We start from the raw sequence: 10,278 nt of genomic DNA, 5'->3' as shown, positions 1-10,278 counted from the left end.
ACATCCTTCTGCCTTCGTGTGAAGTTAAGAAAGCTTAGCTGCAGGGTTTGTCACCTGCCATATGGTTATGTGGTTATACGTTTTATAAAGTTTACAAAGTGTAATTAAACCACAATTGGTTAAAATTGCTGTCCCTTTCTACTAAGAGTTTTCCTGGTCACATTTTCTTTGTAGGTGGTGTTGGAGCTGCCTCAGACATTTTTGAGATTCAGCTAAGTAGAAGTTGATTTGTGGGATAAATTTAGTTTGGGCTTAGTGGGGACATCTATATGTTTGTGGCTTTTCCATTTATAGTTATTACCCAGGTGTAAGAATGACTTCTAGAAAAACTTTACCTTTTAATGTAATTTTGCATTTGCAAGTCTATATTCTTTTCCTAATGAAATGAACCTCACAAACTGTATAAGCTTCAGGTCCCACTAAACCTGGATTGTCCTCTGCCTAAGCCACAAATGTGACCCTGTTGCTTCTGCTCAAAAACTATAGTGATTTCTTATTGCTTACAGCATAAAATTTAAGTCAACCTTTTTGTAAATGTTTTCCCATGTGCATCCATGCATTTGTACACAATGTTTGCTTGTGTGTGTGTGTGTCTGTGCATGTGCACGCACTCAGTGGTGTTTGACTCTTTGCAGCCCCCATGGACTATATAGCCCACCAGGCTCTGTCCATGGGATTTTCCAAGCAAGAGTACTAGAGTGGGTTGCCATTCCCTTCTCCAGGGGATCTTCCCCACCTAGGGATCCAACCTACATCTCCTGTATCTCCTGTATTAGCAGGCAGATTCTTTATCACTGAGCTACCTGGGAATCCCATTTATACATCATAATCCTTTTACATACAATGTTCTTGTTAATTTAGTGAACTTTTATATACTCTCCAAGTCTCTCTGAAATCTTCCTTGACATCATCAAGCAGCTTCTGAGCACTTTCTTAGCCTCATTCTACATTTTGCAAGAGGTATCTGTGTACTTATTGGATGCTGTATTCCAACCATTTACCTGCAGCCTTGTCTCCTGCGCTGGCTGGCAATTTCCCACTGCAGTGTACCTCTTTTTCATCATTCTATCCCCAGGGCCAAACCCCCTCATCACTTAGGAAATCAGTGTGCACACACGTATTTTCTTTTCTAAAGCAGTGGGACCCGTTAAGAAAATGAAATAGTAAGAGGATTCTTAGAGAATTTTCTAGACCATCTGAGAAAACCAGCGCCACCCTGAAGCATGTGTGTGGAGTTCCATCTCCTCAACCTATTCTACTCCATCCTACTCCATCCTCAGGCTGTAGTAAGAAAATCATGGGACAGGTACATGGAAACCCTTCAATTGTATCTGAACTGAACTAGGGGGGTGGTGTGGGTGAAAGTTGCTCCTTCCGGTCTGACTCTTTGTGACCCCACGGACTATACAGTCCACGGAATTCTCCAGGCCAGAATACTGGAGTGCATAGCGTTTCCCTTTTCCAGGGGATCTTCCCAACCGAGGGACTGAACCCAAGTCTCCCATGCTGCAGGCGGATTCTTTACCAGCTGAGCCACCAGGGAAGCCCAGACGGCGTTGGGGAATACCAAAGAAGAGAGATTTCAGAGGGAGCTGGGGAGTTGACAGAGGCTCTATGGAGGGACTGAGGGCAGGGCCCTGGGGGTAGTAGAGTGCAAGGTTCAACTTTCTGGCTCTGAAACTCAAGCAGCTTGGCTTCTCTAAGCCCGTGTCTTCACTCGGGGATGATAGCTTCTCTTGCAGGGTGAAGATTAAAGACCTGGAGACCCTGTGAAACAGGCCGACCTGCTGAAGGTGCTCAGTGAACAGGAGCCTCTGTGAGTACTCGCCCTCCCCCCATCCCCCACGCTGCCGCCACCTATTAAGTTTGCGGCGCACAGTCGTAGAGTTCACCCCCTCTCATAAGAAAAAGCTGGGGAGGAGTGAGAAGAGAGATAACGAGAGTATGTGTGTGTCTCAGTGTCTGTGTTGGTGGTGGGTGCTTAACTCCCTGCTTGCCCGGAGGAGGGGGAAGGCAGGCAAGGCTCTGGCCCCACTCAAAATGGAGCCAAGTGCCTGCCTCGCCTAAGATGGCGGCCCCTCCGCCTCTTGGTTCCGGGTCCTTGGCGTCGACTGGGTACCTGGGGAGTCCAGCGGGTCCAAAGGTGGCTGAGCCCCGCCCTGCTTCCCAAGGTGACGCTCCGCCCCTCGTGGCGTCACGCGGGAGCCGGGGCCCGCCTCTGCCGCGGTTACCTCGCGAGTCTGGACCTCATAAGATGGCGGTTGGGTCGCCTCCCCACGGCGGTGCCGCCACTCTCAACATGGTAGCTGTTTACCCCGTATTTCTCCTGCTCTCTCCGCCCCAACTTCCTCGTTGTTTTGAATAAACTTTATTGACTACTACGAATTGCCTAACACCGCCACTGAGCATCTCCCAGCGACTTTCCGGACTGCTTTTCTCCAACCCGGCCGCCGGTTCGTCTCTTTCTTCGTTGGTTTGCTCGCGGCGATCTCCTGCCAGCCCAGCGACGCCGCCGCTAGCCCGTTCATTGGGCGGCCGCCGGACTAGGCCCGAGCCGAGGGCTCCAGTAGGCCCTAACGGCCGGGCCCGAGGCAGAGCTGTGGAGAAAGCTGCCCTGAAGCACCGCGGGGCGACCAGCGAGACCCAGCGGGTGGTTCGAGGGTAAGGCGAGTGAGGTTCGCCGCGTTGCCGTGACGATCCCACAATTCGGCGCGCGCAGCCTGTGGGGCCGGAACTGCCGGCCGAGCCTCCCGCTGATCAAGACGCTGAGCCGCTCCGGAGCGAGCCTGGCCGGCGGCAGTTCGGTAGGACTGAGCTGCGCGGGCTTGAGGACTCTCTGCAGCTTTACGGATGAGGAGGTCCCTTTAGGGTTCGGGACCGAAGACGTTCTTGTCAGGTTTGGGGCAGGAGGAGGTTCCTGTCAATTTGGGAGGCGTGAGGAGATTCTCCTAAGTTTCGGGGGCAGGAAGGATATTCCTGTCACTTTGGGATCTGTGATGAGATACCTGTCAGTTTTAAGGGGGCAGAGGAGTCTTGGTCAGTTTGAGGGGGGCTGTGAGGGGATGTCTGCCAATTTCAGAGCTGTGGGAGGAAAATCCTCACTTGGTTGCGGAGTGTGAGGAAATTCTAGTCAGTTTCAGGGGTTTTGAAGCGAACTATTTGAGTTTCTGGGGTCAACAGAAGCCTGTCAGCTTTGAAGTAGTGAGTGAGCTGATTAGTTTTGAGGTTGAGATTTATTTCAGTTGTTGGGGTGATGAGACTCCCGTCTGGTCGTGGATGGAATAAGTTTGAAAGTGAAGGAGCAGATCATTTAAAACTCTCGGAACACGACCCCAGAACTGTGATTTTAGTTGGGCGCCTAGTCTTGTCTGCCTCGTTCCTGTAGGCATCGAGGTAATTCTCGAGTAACCTTAGGACTTCCAGGGATCCCTATTCTTTCTCTTGTTGCCTCTATTTTTGGATTGAGAGAAGGGGCTTTTTCTAAGATACCCCCAGCCTCATCCTCTAGGCTGTCGTTTGCGTCATAATAAAGAGAGCCCTGGGAAGCAGCGTTGCTAACAAGGAGAGGGTGCAGTTAGAGATTAAAGGAGCTTCCTGAAAAGGCGTCAGATCTTTCCCTGAAATCCGGAAAGAAGTTATCACTGACCCAGGGGGCTGAAGGAGGTAAGGAGGGGAAATAAAGCTTCGAGAGCAGAGCGCTGTTCTTTATTTGTTAAAGCGGCCCGTGGACTTTCTCCAGTTGCCCCCTACGTCTCCAACCAGCTGTGTTGCATCCCAGCGGCAGCGGTAACTGTCCATTTGAGAGCTGAGGGTTGGTACCCTGGGGGACCTGATTCACTCTGTAAAAGTGTCGTTTGTGCCCAGGCTTGGTCCAGAGGGGACGCGTGCTGCCGCCTCCTGCTCCTTTTGAAGCTAAGAACCTGGCCCACTGCAGAACGCTCCAAGGCCTGGTGAAGATGGCTTCAGTACCAGTGTATTGCCTCTGTCGGCTGCCTTACGATGTGACCCGCTTCATGATCGAGTGTGACATGTGCCAGGACTGGTTTCATGGCAGGTAAGGAGGGCAGGGCACCCTGGACAGGGTGCAGTGGCCAGGTGCTCACGGGCTTGCTCCTTTCTCAACTCTGGTTCAGGTTCCTCCTCAGAAACTTAATTTCCCCTCTCTCCGGGATAGTTAGGTCCAACCCACCCCCAGACACAGGTTCTTACATCCCTCCTTGTAGATTATGGCCTAGCTTAACATTGACATTTGGTTTCTCCTCTTTTTTCTTTTCCTATATATATTTCTACTTTGAATCCTCCTTCTATTTTTTTTTCTTAGAAAAATACTTTCATTTCAGTTACAAAGAATGTATCATCTTTGTATTCTGGTAATTTTGTTTTTCCTCAGAGGCTGGCTTTGGGAGAGACTGTACTGCATTTTTGAGATATTTGAGTCCAACAAACATGGATTTGAGTTGTGGTTTTGCAGCTTACTATCAGAGTGACCTTGGACAAGTTGCTTTGCTTCTCTGAGCCTCTTTGTCTTCAGGCAGACAGAGTGTTTTCTTTATCTATTAGATAAAATATATCTAATACATCCTTCCTCTTTATTTAAAGCATTTTTGCATGCACCTAGTAAATGGAGGCAGAAATGCAGTAGTATTTTATTTCTACAGTATTAGCTGCAGAACCGTCCAGGTAAATTGAATTAGGCAGAGGAGATATTGGGTAAAACAGTAGGAGTAAAACCACTAATGAATTCCCTCCAGGTAACCATGTGTGCACATAAGCACCTGTCACCCAGGATTCCAGAAGGGTTAGTGTGTGGAATAAACCTGTAATATTATCCCATTATTGGGACTTATGTCCCAGCTCTGGAAAGAAAACCATGAGAGGATTTGTACATTGGAGTACAACAAAACAGTGTATGGCGCCCTCCTGCTGTTGCATGTTGTTAGGTTCTAGAATTTTCAGTTGTTATCAGTCCTTTTCAAAGGGAGGCTTCACAGGGTCTCTAGTGACCTGCCAATGCAGGAGACACAGGAGACGTGGGTTCAATCTGTGAGTCAGGAAGATACCCTGGAGGAGGAAATGGTAACCCACTCCAGTATTCTTGCCTGGAAAATCCTATGGACAGAGGAACCTGGCAGGCTACAGTCCATGGGGTCGAAAAGAGTCAGACATGACTTAGTGACTGACCACACGTGCACTTTCCAAAGGAGGTGTTCCTGTTACCACACCCAAGACTAAACTGAAGGTGTTGGTACTGGTAAAATTCTACTCTTAGCAGGGACTGCCCCATGCAGCACATCCAAATTCATATTGAGCTGATCTTTGTTGAGTATTTACTGTGTGCCAGGTGCAGAGTTCTGTTTACTGCCTCATATTATTTCATTTAAGAGGGGACAGACTTAGATGATGGGGCCTTTTTCTTTCCCCTGGAAATGGGATTAAGATGTCTTTCAGAAAAAAAAAAGATGTCTTTCAGGATTTCTGGTATCTTTGCTAGTGCTGATCAAGTCACTCCTCTGCTTAAAATTCTTTCAGTGATCCTCCTACAGAATAAAAATCAGTCTCTTTTGTGTGACAGACAAAACCTTTTGTGATATACTTGTTCAGTCTCATTTACCACCACTCCTCCTCCCTAGTTCTTTATATCCCAGAAAGACTGAACTACTTATAGTTCTGGGGAGATTTTGTACTTCATTGTGCCTCTTTGTCTTTGCACATGATATTCCCACTAATGTCCTTCCATTTACAACTCATAGCATACCTCTTTTGTAGAAGGCCTCCTTTTAGGTTCCCATGGCACTTTATGTATATTCTTATTGAAAGTAATTATTTCATCATATCATAGTTATAAATATATTGTTGTCACTCATTAGCAAGAGCTACCTCAGGGCAGAGATGCAATCTTTTCATATTTGGTATCCTCAGAACCTAGTTCAATGCTAAACATGTAATAGATGCTGAGTACATTTTTCAATGACCAAATGAATGAATCTTCTTGATTCATTGCCTGTGGCCCTTGCTTTGGATTGTGTAGGTTTAAACCTGAAAAGTGAACTTCTGCACACAGTACAGACACCCTAACTCTGCATTGTGGGAACAGGAAATAGGATTGAATGCTTCCTGAGTGCTTACTGTGTGCCAGGCTCCATGACAGAGACTTGGCATCCATTTATCTCATCTAATGCAAATCCAAGCCTGGAAGTTAGATATTTCGTTTTCAAATAATATTAAAAAATTTTCCCTGACTATGTAAGTGAGACATGCTTATTGTAGAAAATACAGGAAAAGAATAAAGAAGGAAATAAAAATCATCTATGGGCCTTTTATCCAGCACAATCTACTATTTAATTTTTTGTTGCATTAACTCCCATCGTTTGACTTAGAATATAAACATATATTTTATTGGGTTGGCCAAAAGGTTCATTTGGGTTTTTCTATAACCTCTTACAGAAAAACCTGAACCAGTTTTTTTGGCCAACCCAATACAATGTGGGATTGTATTATAAACACCATTTTGTAACATGATTTTTATTCCTACTTAACATTATAAAGTTAAAGTCATTAAATATTGATCTAAACATGATTTCTGATATCCCATCATATATCTGTGTCATCATTACTCGGTCATTTCCTTTGAGGTTGGATACTTGGGTTGTTTCTACTTTTTTATATTATAAATAATACTATGATATGAGGGAAACTTTAGGGTTTCTGTAAATGTTTGGCATTTTTATTTGGGTGCTGGTTGAAACAAAAAGGAAAACATTGTGGTAAGCATCTTTGCACAGTAGAGACCTGACATTTATATGGAGTACCACTGAGGCCTTTAAGAATTCCAAATTTACAATATGAAAATGTGTTTATGGGCCAGGCCCCTCCTTAATCACATTTTTGTGGTGAGTCCTGTGTTTCTGTGCATACCCTGACATAAGTTAACTGCCTTAATTTTTTTCCCCATGAAAGAGACCAAAATTTTATCTCTTACCATGCTTTTCTATGGACTGCCAGAGAATAAGGAAGCCAGCTGAGAATCAGGTCCTTGGTTGGTGGCTATTCTTGGTTACTAAGTGCATTGCGCACATGCACACACATGCACATGCACACACACACATACATATACACACATCCTAAGCTCATAGTACTTTAGTATAATTGAAAATTACTAAATATTGTGCATTTTTCATGGTTGCCCACAGTAGTTAAGCCCACAGACGCCTGTAGATGATATAAATCTGTTCATATCTCTGATGACTTCCAAAGGCCAGATTTCTTAAAGTCCAGTTAGGGGTTAGTAATGCCATGTTACTTCCTGGAAAGGTTATAACAAGAAAGATGATTATTCCATTTTGCTGGTGAGAATCTGGAACTCATGGAATTAAGGTACTCTTTGAGTCTGGATTTGAACTTAGAATTATCTGGCTTGAGACCAGATTCTCAAAAGTGGAAAAAACAAGGTATAGCTCCATTCATCTATTGTAAAGGGCTGGATTTTGAAGAGCACTTTGATTTGTAGAGCAGTGGTTCTCAAACTTTAGCATGTATCAGAATCACTTGGAAGACCTCTTAAAAAATGAGATAGGTAGGCCCCACCTGCAGGATTTCTGATTCAGTATGTGAGTGGGAGCCACTCTCAGAACCACTGATTTAGAGTATTATTCTGTCTCAATTCCTTCCCATTCTGTGGAGTGTGACAGCCTCTGATATTGTGGGATGGGTGGGCTAACATATCATAACTGTACACTGTTGTTCTCAAAATGTGGTTCATTAACTGGAAATTTATTAAAAATGTGAATTCTTGGGTTGGAACCCAGCAGTCTATTTTAACAAACAGGTAGATTCTGATATATCCTAACTTTTGAGAAACCTTGTTGTACACTAGTGGGGGAAGTTAGTTGGCAAGCATATATCTGGGGCTTTGACAAAACCTCACTCCTTTACAGTTTTCCTATCTATAAAGGAAGTATTGGTTGGCACATCCCCAAGGTGGTGGCTGTGGTGTGAACTCTTAAACTCTAGGGAAATTGGCACTGGCTTCAGATCTGGGTTCAAATTCTGACTGTTACTTTTTAGCAAAGGATTTCATCTCTGTGAAGTCTCAGTTTCCCCAAGAGAGGTTGTGATGATTTAAATAAAATGGTAATGACCGTTGTTTATTGAGTACTAGCTAGTCTGCCAGTCATTATGCTAAACACTTTACTTATGAAACTCCAGTACTTTGGCCATCTGATGCGAAGAGCTGACTCATTTGAAAAGACCCTGATGCTGGGAAAGATTGAGGGTAGGAGAAGAAGGGGACGACAGAGGATGAGGTGGTTGGATGGCATCACTGACTCAATGGACATGGGTTTGGGTGGACTTCGGGAGTTGGTGATGGACAAGGAGGCCTGGTGTGCTGCAGTCCATGGGGTCGCAAAGAGTCGGACACGACTGAGTGACTGAACTGAACTGAACTATCTTTAGTCTTTTTTTTCTGAGTTTTAAAATTATCAATTCAAAAAAAAATTATCAATTCAATTCATTTAATAGTTATAGAACTATTTAAATTGTCTATTTTATATTGGATATGTTGTGGTAGTTTGTGCTTTCCAAGGAATTGATTCATTTCTTCTAAGTTGTCAAATTTAGTGTATACAGTTGTTCATAATATTCCCTTATTATCCTTTTGATGTCTGCAGGCTGGCTCTGTGGTGACATCTCATTTCATTTCTGATATCTTCTTTTTTTCTTTTCAGACTTGCTATAGATTTGTCAGTTTTATTGATCTTTTCAGAGAGCAAGCTTTTTATTTCATTGAATTTCCCTATTGTTTTTGTTTTCAGCTTCGCTGATTTCTACACTTTATTATTTCCTTCCTTCTGCTTGCTTTAGGTTCATTTTGTACCCTTTAATGTCTTGCGATGGGAGCTTAGGTTATTGATTTGAGATTCTTCCTGTATTCTAAGTATTTAATGCTGTCAGTTTTCCTCTTAGTACTGATTTAGCTATGTCCCTCAAATTTTGATGTTTTCCTTTTCATGTAGTTCACTCTAATTTTTAATTAGGTTAGGTACTTCATGTTTGACCTGTGAATTGTATAGAAGTATGTTGTTTACTTTCCAGGTGTTTGCAGATTTTCCTGTTATTCTGTTACTGATTTCTGGTTTGTTTCCATAGAATATACTATGTACAATTTCAGTTCCTTTAAATTTACTGGGGTTTGTTTTACGGCCCAGGATATGGTCTGTCTTGGTAGATGTTTCCATGGTCACTTGAAAAGAACGTATGTCCTGCTGATGTTTGGAGGAGTTTTCTGTAAATGTTGATTTACCCCTGTTGATGGTGTTGCTGAATTCTTCTCTGTCTTTGCTGATTTTCTGTATAATTGTTCAGTCAGTTGTTGAGAAAGAGGTGAAGCGTCCAGGTATAATTGTTAATTTTTCTGTTCTTCCTTTCAGTTTTATCATTTGCCTAATATCTTGCAGCTTTGTTGTTTGATGCAGATGCATTTAGGAGTGCTGTGTCTTGGTGGATTGACCCTTTAATTATTATGTAACATCCTTCTCTGTCACTGCCAATTTTATCTGCATGGAAGTCCATTTTATAGGATATTAATATAGACTTTAAAATATATACACTTTAAAATATAGACTCCTTTCTTTTCATTAATGGTTGCCTTGTGTCTTTTTATATCCCTTTACTTTCAACTGACACCATTATATATAAAGTGAGTTTCTTGTAGACAGCGTATAAGTTTGGAATTATTTTTTTCCACTCTGCTAATCGCTTTAATTGGTATATTTAGACCATATATACTTAATGCAATTATTGATGTGTTAGGGCATAAGTTGGTAATTTGTTTTGTTTGTTTTCTCTGTTCATTCTGTTTTCTTTCTCCTGCTTTCCTTTGAGTTACTTAAATCTTTTCAAGAATTCCATTTTGATTTATCTATAATAAATTTAGATATACATATAGATATATATATAAAATAAATATAAATATAAATTTATCTATAATGTTTTTGAGTATATCTCTTTGTATAGCTTTTTCAGTTCTTGTTCTAGGCATTGACATAATACATACATAACTTATCACAATCAACTTGTATAGACATTTTACTAGTTTGAGTGAAGAGTAGGAATCTTATTTTAAATTTCTTTATGCTCCCCTGCTATAGTTATCTTAAATATTTCACCTATATATGTTGAGAACCATATCATATAGTAGTATAGTTTTTGCTTCAACTGTCAAACATGATTTAGAAAACTCAAGTGGAGAAGGAAAATATATTGTATGTGCCCATAGTT

At 42.6% G+C, this 10,278-nt stretch overlaps 1 protein-coding gene across 7 annotated transcripts in view; it reads left to right on the top strand.

The window, feature by feature from the left end:
• The first annotated feature begins 1,797 nt into the window (after positions 1 to 1,797).
• PHF8 (PHD finger protein 8) overlaps positions 1,798 to 10,278 on the top strand; it is a 101,487-nt gene continuing 93,006 nt past the window's right edge. For 2 of the 7 annotated variants that reach the window (XM_043458493.1, XM_043458487.1), the window contains exons 1-2: positions 2,266 to 2,661; positions 3,865 to 4,054. In XM_043458493.1, the coding sequence (XP_043314428.1) occupies positions 3,957 to 4,054 (98 nt within the window). In that variant the 5' untranslated portion in view covers positions 2,266 to 2,661; positions 3,865 to 3,956. The other 5 variants (XM_043458492.1, XM_043458490.1, XM_043458489.1 and 2 more) reach the window with 5 other exon arrangements.

This window comes from Cervus canadensis, chromosome X, assembly GCF_019320065.1.
Source record: "Cervus canadensis isolate Bull #8, Minnesota chromosome X, ASM1932006v1, whole genome shotgun sequence".
NCBI classification, from domain to species: domain Eukaryota; kingdom Metazoa; phylum Chordata; class Mammalia; order Artiodactyla; family Cervidae; genus Cervus; species Cervus canadensis.
Note: the sequence above shows the minus strand (reverse complement) of the source record. Positions and strands in the feature narration are given on the sequence as shown.